Source organism: Euprymna scolopes, chromosome 3 (assembly GCF_053919585.1).
Source record: "Euprymna scolopes isolate OS-2025 chromosome 3, ASM5391958v1, whole genome shotgun sequence".
NCBI classification, from domain to species: Eukaryota; Metazoa; Mollusca; class Cephalopoda; order Sepiida; family Sepiolidae; genus Euprymna; species Euprymna scolopes.
Window position 1 is genome coordinate 71,730,882 of NC_136484.1, and position 16,169 is coordinate 71,747,050.

Consider the following 16,169-nt stretch of genomic DNA (forward strand, 5'->3'; position numbering starts at 1 on the left):
TCTGAAAGTATCGTCTGTGTGAAAAAAAAAAAAAAAGGAAAAACAAAAGCACACACGCATATGGATGTTTAGTGCATGTTTATAAACAAAAAATACAAAGGTCTTTAATTCTGCCTTGAAGTAACCTTTCCTGTTGGATCTACCCAGATAGCAGATAATCTAAATGAGAAAATATATTTTTATCACAAAATCTATAATTTCCAGAAAGTATGACTCATATAGTTTGGTTTATTTGACATTCAAATCTTTACATATATAAAATCAAAACAAAAAAGAGCGCATTAGTTTCTGTAGCTCTTTGTAAACGAATGGAGTACTCATGGTTGCTGAAAATGTTTAATATAAGCACTGAGATTTCACTCACTGTAGTAAGTTTGTGTTGATCATGTAATGAATAAGACACATAACAGGACGATTTTTATCTCAGATTGAAGTACTTGCCTGTTTAGCCACACAAAAAAAGTTGTGATACGTTAAAACATGCTGTATATTAAATATACTAATACATATAATATGTATATTATAGATACTAATACACACCCTCTGTCAAAAATGACATTATACAATTTATAATGAAATTATACTTTGCCGATGTTCGCTCTAATATTCATATCAAATCATCGAATTACTTCAGTAATTTAATTTTTTACATCTTCATACATAAATTGTTATTATCATTTCTGATGATCTAAAGAAAAAAAATTTACTAACCGTTGATTTTTTATCACAGAGTGGAATTTTTTTTTTTTTTTTTCCAAATTCTTATCAGACGGCGAGGAGGTTAGGTTGTCTGACTTGCTGTTTGCTTTCTCACTTCCCCTCACCACTTGAAACGATTTCATCTGGAATCTAGAAAAAGGCACGTTTGTTATTCACTAACTTTTTGCGTGACGAGACGGATTTACATTTATTTAAATACTAATAAATATAAATACATATTGATCTTTTTTTTTTTTTTCGAATGGAGGATACACACGCACACATGTAATGGCTTGAACCTTTCTTGTTGATTTAAAAAAAAAAAATGAAAAGAAGTTAACTTTCTTAAGCATCAAACAAAAGGACCTAAAAAATTTTTGTTCATTAAATATGACAAATGAAGCAAACATTTTTCATTAATATTTTCCATTTGTAAGTTTTTTGTTTTTTTTCATTTCCCTGTAGGCCAACACAAATCACTGAAGCATTACAGGTTCATTATAGCAAGATATGCCGGGCGAGTTAGAAAAAACGAAGTAGAACATTTTCCTGTCCCAAAAGAAGAAATAAAAAATACACAACTTTTTTTTTCTTTTACTCAGGATATAATAATACACTATATTTACTGGTAGGAATAAATAGACAGACAATATCTATATTTTTTTAAACTTGTTCAGCTCAGGATGAATTACCTCTGGAATAAAACAGCACAATCAACAGAAATGATTCAGGTAAGTCATCGTTAGCCACAAGATGCAAACTATTTACACTAGTTCCAATCACACTATTGTTTCGACCATTGTTCCCTCCGGCCTTCTTCAGGTGCGTGCATTGTTTACCTATCCGTATTAAAATACGGGCGGACCTGTACAAGAGTGCTCACCTCTTAAAAATGCGTGTTTTACATCTTGAACTTTTTTTCCGAACAATTATCATATATTACAGACTTAAGTATCATATTAGTTGAAAAAAAAAAAAAATTAATGACTTTTAAGAAGGGGTTCACGTTTTTACTCTCCATTTTTTTTTTACTGATATGTCACGTGATTAAAACGTTATAACGAGAAAGTGAATCATCTTCTTAAAAGTCATTAAATTTATTTTTTCAATTTTTTTTCTGCTAATATAATACTATATGATAATCGTCGGAACAAAAATAATAAAAAAAGAAAGTTGAAAAACTCGCATTTTTATGGGATGTGCAGTAGTGTGCACTCTCGTCGTACAGGTCCACCAAAATATATTTCTTGTTGACTACATTCATCATTACTATTATTGACTTTTTAAAAGAAAATCCTGTTAAAAAATTAGTAAAAAAAAACAAAACAAAACAAAAAAACAAACAATTTATTTTGCTTTATACTTTACCTACTCATTTGTGATCTAGTTGACGCTTCTACACTATTGGGACGAAATTTCGGAAATCGTGATACTGAATTTCTCACGAAAACAATGGTATCTACGCATTCCTCGTATTTTTAAGATGATTATATGAAAAAATTATGAAAATCGATAAAGTAGAAAATTATTTATTAAATAAAATAAAAAATAGAATTTGATGAAAACGATCGTAATACACAGGAGAGTTTAAAAAGGAAAGTGATTTCTGTTTTGATTTAAACAAGATGGCGGCAATTTTTCATCTGCTAACACGATTAAAGTGGTTTTGTTTAATAATTCAGTAATATTCAGGAAATTTCGACTGCATAATTTGAAAGCTACCATTGTAACCTATTGGAATTGACAAAAAAATCAGGTGAAACCATTGCCTATTTTTTTTTTTTTTTTTTAATCTGAAAACTCCATTTATCGGCTAAAAAAATCTCATCCCAATTCTGTAGAAGCCTTATAAATTTTAAATAGAATTCTTGCTTCCTCACATTTCAAGAGTTGTCTTTCTGACAAAGGAAGAAAAATTGTTGTTTTCTTGGTCGGAATCTAATAGATTCAATCTATCCATACAACATTTATTATTGGCTAGATTTTGATCCTGAAGTGGTAATTTTCAAGCTCCTTGCATCAAGTGGTTTCATACCTTATTTGAAACGATTTTCATTAAATTTTTTTTTTTAAATCTGAAAAAAAAAAATCGCCACTTTATTTACTGCCTTAACAAAAATGGGCAAATGTGTATTTCAGCTGCGTAAATTATTTGACAGACAAAAATTTATAAAAATTATTTATATTTATATAAAACATTATTAGACCCTAAGGCTGAAATAAAAAAAAAACCCAAAATTTAATTTTTATTATTTTTTCAACATTTTTTATTAGACTTAGAATAGAGGGTTTGTAGCATCAGAACAGATACTACACCTTGAAATATTAAATTTTTTATTCACAAGAAAGAATACAATTGGGAAAATGAACAAAAAATTTAGGCACAAGGCTAACTCAAAAAGAAGGGGGATGGTGAGGTTGGTTGGTCCATCTCATCTCTGTTGGAAATTTTAAAGGATTTCTCTCTCAATCAGCATCTTTTATTATAGTTACCCTTTTAAATTTTTATTTATGTGTGTGTGTGTGGGGGGGGGTCATACTTAAACCCAATTTTAAAACATTATTTATTTATACCAAATATACAAAAAAGATAATAATATTAATAAAAATTTCATTTGTGTCGAGGGCGATGGGAGAAAAAAGAAAACAAAAAATAAAAACGTGGTTAGTAAGGCCTTCCCAACCCCGTCTGAAATGTTTCACTCTGGTTTGTAAAAGAACCAGGGTTTCGTGGCAGCCTCTAAATGGAGGGGGTGTTGTGTTCTAGACAGGAGAGAAAAGAAAAAATTGGTGGTGGTGGGGGGGGTGTTAGTGTATAATTTATTTCCTCCAAGATGGGTGGAATTTTGAGGCCCCCCCCCCCCCGAAGGAAAAAATAGTGGTTTTTGGAGGTTGGGGGTCTTGGAGGCTTTCTAATAAAGGAAAAAAGATTTATTCGCTGGTTGAGAGGCTAGAAAAAAGTAAAATTGGAAAGGGGCTGGGGGTCCGATGGACCCCCCCCCCTAGGAACCATGTGCTTCACACCTAGACGGGGAACATGTATTCAAGTTTCATACACACAGACTTGCTACATGTATCCATCTTCTTTCAAAAGCCATGCGATGCAGCCTTGTTCTGTCGCATCTTATCTTTACTCGTAGTTGGTGTTTAAAGCTGGCCATCTTGCAGTCTCGACGTCCAAATCACCATTCTTGTCACTGCCAGGGCTGCGATGTAGACCACTTGTCTTTCCCGATCCCACAGAGGCCTCACGTTGTCCACTACGTTTGATACAGTAATCGGGCGAGGATGTTCGGGGTCGATGCAAGTTGTCACCTTGCCAACATACGACCAGTACTGGCGGAGTTTGCGGCAATGCGACTGTCGTCCCACAACAGGGACAGGCCGGCGACGCAAAAAAATCAGAGTTGCATTGTGCATTGTTGAGGGTAAACGCATTTCAGGCCAATTGCCAGGTCAGAGAGAACTCTGAGTTGTACAAATGACTCAAACCTGGCGCCCAACTCCACATAGAGCGGATCTCACTCTGCTGCCAACCCAAATGTGTGCATAGTGAGTTGTCGTCAGCGCCCCTCACTAGATCCCTGTGGAGTTCCCTACAGATAGAAGTCATGGTAGTTGTTTTAGCACGGCTTGACACTCTTTCAGGAAGGCTGATTCTCCCTGTGGTCTGTGACGAGAAGAGATTGAGAAAGGTGGCAGTAATCGCAGGGTTCCATGGTTGATCATCTTGAAGGTATAGGCTTAGGAAAGCCATACTCGCGGCATCTCGATGACACTTCAAGTCCAGCATTCCCAAGCCTCCCTCACACAGACATTTAATACAGACCTGTCTGCTCACCCAGTGTCTTCCTTTGTCCCAAAGGAGTGAGAACAAGAGTTTGACAATAGCTTGTGGGTGTTATGAAGGCAGGGGAAGTATGGTCAGTTGGTAAAGGATGAGGGAAGACGTATGTGGCGCTCGCCTCGGCTCTACCCTTTAGGAAAGTTTCTTAAGAAGCTACAAGTTGATCGCAGCCTCCACCTTTGATCGTACCTCCAACCAATTTTTGTTGAACTGGAGAACCGGTCCAAACCACACGCCGAGGATCCGAACCGGGCCACCTGTCCAGCTGAAGGGTGCCGAGAGGTTTGCGTTGCCACTTCAGGTGCCAAATCGCAGTCTGACCGACTCGCTGCAGTTTATCTTGGCCCTCATGATTCTTTTGTAACGTGCAAGTGCCTCCAACATGATCTCAATGTCTCTGAAGCTCAACACAAAGACCGTGATGTTATCGGCAAACGCTGATACCTTGGCGGCTGAGCCACCAGGCAGAGCCATTCCATGCAGGGCTGAACTTGCCTCCCCACGTCTCAGCTTGCGGACAGTGGCTCCAAGGACAGGATGTAAAGCAGGGGTGACAGCGGACACCCTGACGAACTGACCAAGAGATAACAAAGGGTTTCCAGCGCTTTCCGTTAACTTGCACGACAGCCATGGGCCGTCGATACATCATGGAGATCTACTTGTAGAAGTCCGGTTAAAAACCGGTAGCCTCTAAGACAGATGCCAGGAAACGATGGTTGACCCTATTGAATGCTTTGGATTGATCTAAATTGATCAGCGCAGCTTCCGTGTCATCATCTATCCCTCCTTCTAGGAACGTGTGGATCAGTTGTTCTGAATCGATCTCCCCTTCACAACGTAGTTCTGTTCCGGTTCAACCAACTCGCCAATAACAATCTGCAGCCAATTCGACAGGACCTTGGCCAAAATCTTCAACTCTGTATTCAGCAGAGTTATGAGTCTGTAATAGTCTAACTCTTCCCCGCCATGCCCATCACCTTTCCTTAGCAATCACTTCCTTGGTGACTTGCCCTGGGATGGATCCCTGAGCAAACCAATGGTTGAACATATCCGTCAGAAGAGGCAGAAACATGGGCGATAGCCTCAAATACAGTTTGTATGGCAGACCATCGAGTGCCGGCAATCTGTTACAGATGACCTGCTTCAAAGCAGTAAAGACTCATAAATGCTTTTCCTAAGCTTTAACTACACTACAAAGTTTTATGGGGAAATCATCTATTGCAGCACGCACAGCATCTAAAGGTATTATCTCCCAGTATTTGTTTAATTTTGTGTCTAAAGCTTCAATATCTTGATATAGAGCAGGCTCCAATTTCCAGGATTGACCACAAAAAATAATGAAGGAGCCCATTTTTTTTTGCTGATCCAGGACTAACAGTTATTTCTATACCACTGTTGTGTTGCACGAGCAGTGTAGCTTGTCGCACCATTTTGTTGGCGAGTCCGATCTTCATCACCATACACAGAATTACACTATGGAGTGAGTGCACCTTCAACAATGTTCTCAAGTAACGTCCTTTGTTAATCTTGATTCCTTAAGGAGGAAAAACAAGTGGAGATTTCTATACATCAGAAATGACCGACCAGATCATCACTGATTCTGGTTTTTGCATTCTCAACATCTTTCCTGTATTACCAAGTATTGCTTCAATTTTCCGCAACGGCTCTATCATTTTGATGATTGTGGAACTGTTGAAATGAAAATAACTTTACATACATGGAGATGATATTATTGAGTGTGTCCTCTTTGATACAGTTTAACAAGAGTCGACTTTTGATGAGTCCCTTTGCAATTGTGGGTGCAGAGAGAAGCTGTTGCTTTTGGAGCTTATAGTGTGACATCTGCAGGTCACTTCGACATAGTCTTATCGTGATGTTTGTGCTTCCTTTGCCATTTGTCTCATGGATCTTCTTGGATTTCACCTGATATTTTTGATGAGTTTAGGTGTTCTGGAGGTGCGGAGACGGCCTGATCGTTGTCTATCTTTGATCGACTAAGTTTCCAAGTAATGATCAATCGTCCTTTTTATGAAAAGTTTTTTGATTTTGAGGTTTTTCCGTAACTTGAATATTTCTGGTAGACGCAGGCTCTTCTCATGCTGATCTATGATAAATCTTTTTTTCAATTAAACAGATATTGTTAAAAATGAGTCTCTTTTGTTTCTGAAAAACAAGAAATCACATATAACATTATAATATACTGACAATAAAATAGTAAATTTATTTTAGTATTATCACAAAAAATAGCTCCGAAATATGATAATAGAACTTATGTCCCATCCTGTATATATATATATATATATATATATATATATATATATATATATATATATATATATATATATATATAGAGAGAGAGAGAGAGAGAGAGAGAGAGAGTACTGTAAAAATGGATTTGCAGTCTATTGATATAAGGTAACACCATCTAGTTAGCTTACATCAATATACAGCAAATCTAAATTTACAAGACTATATACACGCTGGGATTCATTTTGCCTCGCAAAACGTAAGATCAATTTAATTTGGACCTTAACATATCATGCCCTGATGATTTGTTCAAAATCAAAATTGGATGAGGAATTTAAAATGATTACTGACACTTTATCCAAGAATGGGTATCCTCTTGATGTGATTAAGTCAGTCATGCAAAGAAAAATAACAGAGTTTCCTGAAATTTCTAAATGTCCAATATATATTTTTCCATATAATGTATTTGGTCCTCTTTAAGAAAGGGATTACAGAACCCTTTAGCCTTATTCATGAAGCCCCAGGGCTCTGTGGAGCCCATTTTTGGAAACACTGTTCTACTTTATAATAAAGACCAAGATGCATTTATTTGTATATAAATGTATGTATTTCCATTCTGTCACGTAAAAGTTAGCAAGAGAAACATGTGTCATTTTCTAGCTTCTGGAGAAGACCATTTCAAGGGACGAAGGAAAATGAGAACGCAAATAGCAAGTCAGACAAGCTCCTCAGATTTACCCTGCCATCTGAAATGAATTTGGAAAGAATTCCCCTACTCTCTGTATAAAAAAAAGATTAACGTTCAGTTTGTTTTTTTCTTTATGTTATCAGAAGTGAATTTAAACAAAAAACATCTATTTTATAATATATAATATTTATATAATATTTATATAATAAATCCGAAGTCTTTTGACTATATCAACCGTCGATTGATTAATCCACACTATGTAACCAGAGCACAGCTAATCCTCATCTTAGTTGCCGTTGGCTTTTAAATAAAACTATTAACGTTGTTATCAAAGGGACTTGGAGTTATATCTGCCAACTGACATTAACATGATGTTATTTTTATTTATTTATTTATTATATTGCTGACAAGACAGCTTTATTTATGACGAAGACTACGTGCAATTATAGCGTTGTTGTCGCTGTTGTATTCAGTTAAATAGATTGGTTGCCATAGTATTGAACATGTACAGGTGACTCTTTGCGGCATTTGTCTAGAACTCCCCACCCCCTTTGATAAAATATCAAAAATAAAGAAAAATCGGTGTCTATACAAAGAAGAGACGACAGATCAATTTATATATATATATATATATATATATATATATATATATATATATATATATATATATATATATATATATCCCTTTAAGCCAAAAACAATATTACTTACTGAATTGTCATGTCGAAAATAGTAATATATCCGAAAATTACGAAAATTCATCAAGTTGAAGAACTATTGGGTTTTTAGTAAAGAAAAATATTTTGCATATTGGACGCCATTACCATGTAATCTAGAATATGCTTTCTACTCTAAACATCTACAAAAAATGCAATTTTCCCCAATTTTCCAGAAAAAATTACTTATAACTATAAATAACCTTCTACTCGATGAATTTTCGTAATTTTTGGATATATTAATATTTTCGACATAGCAATTAAGTAATGTTGTTTTTGCTTAAAAGTCGATCTGTCGCCTTTCTTTGAACAAGCACCGAAAATTTTTATGATGTACGTATCCATTACAGAAAGAAAATATCGTACATCAAAATCAAGTAAATTAATCAAGTAGTTTTATTTTTATAAAGATCATTTTTAAGCAAACTGGAGGGTTTTTTTCTTTGCATGTTAAAAATGGCTTTCTAAAATCTTGCAAGCTTGAATTATTTGCAGTTATCTCCCTTGTTTCTTCAGATTGTTTTCAAGATGGCGTCATGAGATCATTGCTCGTAGTTTAGTCATAAAATTAGATTTTCTTATTTAAAAATAAAACTACTTGACAATTTATGTAATTTTTGGTATACGGTATTTTCTTTCCGTTATCGGTACGTACATTATACAGATTTTTTTTCATTTTTTTTTTTCTATAGAAGAGTCGGGGGAGGGGTATTCTGGACAAACACCATCTTTGCATATGCATGGCTACTTATTCAAATATATAAACCCTTTTCCAGTCTTCAGAAACAATGAATACCCCCAGTAAGAGGCCTGCATGAGGAGTTTATAATGAAGCAAAAGTTGCACAATCTCCAACTGCACCTCTCTTGGACTGGCATTGCTTGAGTTTAGTGGCAAGGAAAAGTCCAGGCAACCAGAAACAATGCCGAAATAAGCAGAGAAAGATAGGTATTATTTATTTCAGAGTTTTCTTTCTCCTAGGTAGCTGGAGGGAGCATATATGGATTTTTACCTTTCCCAAGGGTATTAGTGAAAATGATGTATATATATACATATATATACCAGCAAGGAAACCCGACGTTGGCCGGGATTGTATGATGATCAACGAATGTTTCATGCTCCCATATTTTTTATTGTCATCGAAATCAGTGAAATCGCCCATTTTTCAATCAAAATGATTGATTGTCTGCTTTAGTTAGGGACCCATCGTGGTGAACTGGGAGAAAACTTCTTATGCCTCTCTGCAGTGACTTAGTCCACAATACATTGTAGTCTACATTGCACTGTAGAGAACCTACTGTTGATTTTATTAAATTATTTTCATATAATAGCTTAAATTAAAGTTTAAAATGCAAAAGTCAAGTATCATGCTTCAATTGTGCTCTAAAAAGAAACATACATTTCGAACGTGCCCCTGTCTTACCAAAGAACCTACTGTTGATTTTATATGCATAGCCTTTCTGCTTGTGTGATGATAATGGCTTGAATTTAAGTTTAAAATGAAAAGGTCAAGTATCATTGTGAAATTGTGCTTTAAACAGAAACATTCATTTCGAACACACCTCTGTCATATCAGAAGAACGCACTGTAGATTTTATATGCTAGGCCTTTCAGCTTGTGTGGTAATAAAACTTCTCAAATGCACTTGCAATGTTAGGGTGTATAAGGTGTTAACTTTGGTCAAAATCGCCTGTTCCTTTTTTCATTGAATGTTTTTAGTTATCGATTATCCTTTTATATAATTGTAGATATATATAAGAAAGTCATTCCAAAAGTAAAACTTCATTTTTTTTTAACTCAAAAAGTTGAAGAGCTACAAAGACGGGAGTGGTACCATTAAAATGAGCAACCTTTTGTGCTCCAGAATTTATGTTTCTACATAGTCATCATCATTCTCAATGCACTTTTGCCAGGAATTCAATGACACATCTCTGCTTCTGACACGCGTACATGATAGGAGTTGCTTTCTTAGAGGTTTACACCATCAATATCTGCAACAGAAGGATGAAACTTTCAGGTTATGAATGCATAAGTTCAGTCATCATAACAGTGCAATCCCCCCGTGATCCATTTGTTTGGGCAGAATAAAAAATATGAGGCATTACTTTTGAAACATCTCTCGTATGTGTGTGTGTGTGTGTGTGTGTGTGTGTGTATGTGTGTGTGTATATATGTGTGTATATATATATATATGTGTGTATATATATATGTGTATATATATATGTATATATATGTGTATATATATATGTGTGTGTGTGTCTATATGTGTATATATATGTGTATATATATGTGTGTGTGTGTCTATATGTGTATATATATGTGTGTGTATATATATATATGTCTATATATATATATATATGTGTGTGTGTGTGTATATATATGTGTGTGTGTGTGTGTATATATATATATATATATATATATATATATATATATATATATATATATATTAAGCCCCTTTCCTACGGTAGAGCACTGTCATAAAAAAGGATTTCACCCGCCACTTAATTAGCGTTAATACAAAGCTCCCTGTTTGTTTGTTTGTAAATAAACAAGCAAGTCGAGCACTGTAAAAAGTGTCTATTTGAATGGGCATTTGAGGTCGTTTATGGGCTGGAGGTTAGAACTGCCGACTATCAACTAGATGGTTGCATGTTCAATTTCCTGGCTAGGGATGGGTGCTAGTCTAGTCACACTGATGAGCTGTGATACAGCAAAACAGTTCTGTATGTGGTTGACTATATATATAAAAAAACTTTTTTCTGTATGTATGTATGTATGTATGTATGTATGTATGTATGTATATATGTATGTATGTGAGTCCTAATTTTGTTTTCCCTTATGTGGTGATGCATGTAAACTTTCAATTTAATTCTTAACGCGTTGAAACTGCCTATTATTCAAGAAAATAATACTTTTGTTGATTCCTGCAGTGTAGAGCTGTGATCAAAGTGGAGTATTTTTTTCTGTCTTCAGTTAGAGAAAGAGTCAATTTTTTAAAGTAATGTATTGCGGTTTCTTAGGAAACAAGTCAGCCTGAATTACTTTGTAAAATAAAAATCCTACTTATGATAAATAATATATTTACAAAAAAATAATTCACTTATTATGATGCTTTTCTGTTTCTTAGAAAATAAGCCAGACTTTTTGATTAATTAGTTTGTGAAACTCTATTTTTCTTGCTTTAAATTATTTTGCTATTTCTCAAAAACAACGTTAGCTTAACTACTCGTCTACACCGGCTAGGACAACCAGTTAATAAATAAAAAATAATTTATTTTTTTTGGCTTTTAAGAAAAAATTAATTATCTGAGAAGACCGCTGAACAAATATTTGTTTACATTAAACTTGAAACCATCATGTTGTACTCAGTTGGGAAGCAGTCTCATAGTATTTTGTTACACATATGGGATTTCTAGGAAAGAAACTTTGTTCATGAGAGTTTTGTTTTATTTTTAGGTACAGAGAGGGGAAAAAGAAAGTTCATTACTGTGGTTGTTGCTAGGCGAGTGCTTGCTGTAAATGTTTTTTTTAAGGAGGAGAGGGGCAGAAATTGGAGTTCTATCGAACACTTACCATGAGCATAATGATACAGTAGACAACGTCTCATCTGTGAAAAAGAGGTTGATGAGAAGAGAGTTTGTAAAGTCGTTATAATAACGATGGATAAAAAAAATGAGTTGCTGCGTGTGCCACCTCCTCATATATGGCAGCAGTACTCCATCTTAGGACATATCAGACTTAAACAGGTAGTGGATTACATCAGAAGTAGGATACCTTCTGGAGCGGTGGAATGATTCAAACACTTTTTCAATGACCATAGCAATAGATTTGATGTCAGTTTTCAATTTCAAATCTAGAGTAAAAGTCTGTCCTATGAGCTTATCAATAAAGGAGGCTTCCTGAAACAGAGAGCCATTTGGAATTAAGCTTAAAATTAACCATGGAAATTTTGTTTAATATTAGGTACACAGAGGAAGAAAGAGAAATTATTGAAAGTGGTTGTAGAAAGACGAGTTCCCATTATGAGTTATATATTGGATCCCAAACGAACATCCACCACAGTAACAACAACAGAGCAAAGAAAGGCAAGCAACATTTCTCCATGAGAAGGTCATCAGTACATTTTATAACACTGGCCAACAAAAAAAATGTGTCATGGTGCCTAAGATGTTTCAGCTGTTTTTACTTAGTTTGAGGATGCTGACACCAGAAATGCTATCACGGTTTTCTATCGGATCTAGTTTTTCTGCTATGATTTAACCACCTCTGTAGCTACAATAAAAACAGGCAAATCTAAGTAACTATTTTTATGCAAATTTAAGACACATATTCATAAAATCACACCAAAATATTCTCAATTAAAGTTTAAAGTTGTAAAAAATGCTAAGCATGGACATCATCATCCATAAATTGACGTTTTACCGATTTTCTAGAATGGGGGGCTCCAGCATTATTGTGCTTGATAGACCAATAGTAGTCTGCAAGCATGGTGGCATTCCAATGACCTTGATAGCGAACTTCCATGTCAATGTTCTTGACAAAAGCGCTCCCCTTGCTTGTTGCTCACATCACGTAGATTTTCTGGAAGACAGGCAAGATAACTGTGCAAAAAATGTAACGTGATGCTTATATTTGCACCCAGTTTATGGAAACTTATGAGTAATGTTTCAACAAGTTCTTTGTAGTTGAGCGCCTTTATTTTTCCCAAGAAGAATTTTACTACATTCTTAAACACAGTCCAGGCATTCAATTCTGCAGAATTCATAAAATTACAGAAATTTGTGTCATTCATTAAATTTCGAATCCAAGGTCCATCAAAAATTCCAGTTTTTAATTTCTCTACGGTTAGGCCTGGAAATATATTTGAAACAATCGCCATCTTTCTCAAGAGCCTTCATAAACTGTTTCATGATGCCAAGCTTTATGTGGAGATGAGGAAACACAATTTTGGAACACTCCACCAATGGAGAAGCCAGAACATCGAAAGAGCCAGAAATCAGTTGATTGTGCACAGGCCAATCTTTTTTCATCCGGTGCTCTGTTCTTGCCCTACAAACACAAAAAGCAAGGAAATTTTGTGTAGTCACCTTGTAGGAGAAACCCAACCACTTTCAAATCAACACATATGATCTATTGGTGCTGTCTGTATGAAATATTTTCCAAAACAAAATTGATTTCACCGTATTTTTCTTTGAGGATCGTTGAATGGCCTAGAGGAACTGATCCATATAGGTTGCCATTGTGAAGAAGAACACATTTGAAACTTCTTTTGAAACTGTCTCTAAAAAGGTGCCAATCTTGAGAATAATATTGTTTGATACCAAGCTGCTGCAACAGGCCAGCAACGTCATTGCAATATACTATGCCGTTTTTCTGAGTGAAATATGGCAAGAATTCAATATGGCGTTTTCTGTAGAAAGTTATGAGAGTTCCAGGCTGAAGTAAATTTTTTCTTTGAGTCTTGAAGCTAAAAGTTCAGAAGATTCTTTAGAAAGGTTGAGATTTCTAGTCAGATCATTAAGTTCTCCTTGAGAAAAAAGATGTAATTAAAGAGGAGGAAAACAGATATCTGAAAGAATGGCTTCATTACTGTCAGTGGACAAAACAGTGGCTTGGTCTTCTTCAAAACCAGGCAATTCTAATTCTGGCAAGCCTTTAAACACTGGAACAGAAATTTCATTGCAGTGTGGAATTGGCCTAATTGCAGACTTGAGGTTCAGATAAACCAACAAATTCCTGTTCTTCCTGTTGATTCCCTTCGTTTTGACTGCACAGAAATAGCAGTCATCAAAATGGTTTTTCGGTTCACGCCAAAGCGGAGTGACTTTCTATCCTTTTTTATCAACTGTGAAAGATGCTCAACACATTTCTTGCGTACAATATGGGTTGTTCATGCCTTATCTTGATCACCCAGTATTACTTTGAAGTAATCAAAATAAGTACACTTCACAAATTCCCTGATCCTTTTCATGTTGGATTGCAATGTATATTCCCCACAAATATAGCAAAACACATTTGGATTGTTTAAATAACATCGCTTAGGAGATAATGTAGCCATGCTAAATTTTAGCTCCAAAAATCTGCAATGAAAGTAAAATAATACAGCTTAATTATTTCCTGTCTGACTTATAAATGAATTCCTAACATTAAACTTACTTTGACTCAGAAATCAACAAAAACATGCCATAATCGGTAGGCTTATTTACTACTCAGTGTCCACTTCTTAACAACTACATACATCATTGTATAGCAAATTTGACTATAACTTTAAGGTTTGTGATGTCATAATCAATTAGCATACATCACAATAACAACCTACAGTTGTAATTATTAAGCGAGAATATATACAGAAACATGCCTAATGTACTGTTGTCATATGCACCTATGCTTCACAGTCAGATAAACTATTTTAAAAATAACGACTCTGAAGACTAGTACATAATCCACAGATATACTTATCTAAAGAGAAAAAGTAAAAACTGAAAGAGAAAAAATGACGAGTATGAGAAACAATAACAACAATAACAACAAACGAGAATAGGAAAATGAAGGAGTTAAATAAGCCGAAAGACTGAATAAGTTTGTAAAGTAATGGAACATGAAATGTCACGTTGCATGACAAAGTAAACAAACACATTGCCACGATAAAGAAATGAATAAAACATACCATTGATGTTGGGGATGGGAGCGGATAAAGAAGAATGAGGCAAACTGTGTCTCCAGTTTTTGCAAAACGGAAGTAAAGACCAACCGAAAGAGGAAATTAGGAAGGAAGTAACTTTTTAGTGAATAGTAACTTAAAGGAAAATAATGGGTTCAAAACAGGAAGGCAAAACACCTAATTTTAAGGTAAAAAAGGTATAAAATAACAAATATCTCAACAATTTGACCTGATGAGAAAAAAAATATGATTTTCGGAATTAGCATCCCCAAATTAGTCTAAATCAGCTTAGAAACCTTGGCCACCAAGTATGTGTTGGCCAGTATTATCATTTATTCTAATTGTTTTAATTCTTTCCTTTCCATCTTTGTTTGGAGAGGCAACAACAGTGATTATTGTTATTATATATCGACTCTCAATTAGACAAAATCTTCAATCAGAGAATTAAAATGCATTTTATAAAAAGTCCAAACACACAGCTTTTTTTCCTTTTTTATCGGCTCTACCTATTGCACATGGTTATGTATCTAGCAGATAATTCCTTGAATGAAAAGACTTTCATGGATTATTAAACAGCACCAGCATATACAGACTGTTAGACAAATACTCTCACACACAAGTTAGTATTTACACAACAAAACACACTAATATACGTGCACACATATATATGCATACTTATTTGCACACGTAAACGCATGTGACAAGAACCGAAGTAAACACAAAAATACTCTCTTAATAACAGAACAAAAGCATACTAATGCATACACACATACCTTCATTCCAATTTCACATAATTGGTGACATTTATCGGATGGGTTCCTACCAGTCTTTTGTTTAATTTTAATTTAATGATTATCCAAATGGCTATAATAAAACCGCCGCTACTTGACACTATTTTTGTTTCAAAGTAAATAAACGCTTTTAAAATAAATTAAAACACAAAAACTTATCCAAGTCGGTAGAAGAGTAACTTATCTTGCCTTTGGTAACATTCATTTGTCTTGTATTTATTTTTTCACCCTTTTTTATTTTGCTGGCTATTGTAAAAAAAAAGGCAGGATCATTCTATCTTCTTACCTATTTTTCTGCTCCTTCCCACGACACTTCCTAGAAATACTTTGCTCACACCAACTGATGACCTTTCTTTTGTGCATATCTTCAGTCTTAAATACTTTCTATTCAATCACAAATGATATAAGCGCAAAGTTTGTTTTTACCAAAAGATTACCTAATATAATTTCTTAACTTCATTTCACACATTGCTCTCATTATTTTGAAAGACAATGAGTGTTTCCGTTGTTTTGTCTGCTC

General features: G+C 34.7%; 1 protein-coding gene across 1 annotated transcript in view; it reads left to right on the forward strand.

Annotated features, from left to right (window-relative positions):
• The first annotated feature begins 721 nt into the window (after window positions 1–721).
• LOC145261143 (protein FAM135A-like) overlaps window positions 722–16,169 on the forward strand; it is a 567,493-nt gene continuing 552,045 nt past the window's right edge. The window contains exon 1 of the mRNA XM_080119438.1: window positions 722–1,430. Within this exon, the coding sequence (XP_079975564.1) occupies window positions 1,383–1,430 (48 nt within the window). The 5' untranslated portion in view covers window positions 722–1,382. The remainder of the gene's footprint in view (window positions 1,431–16,169) is intronic.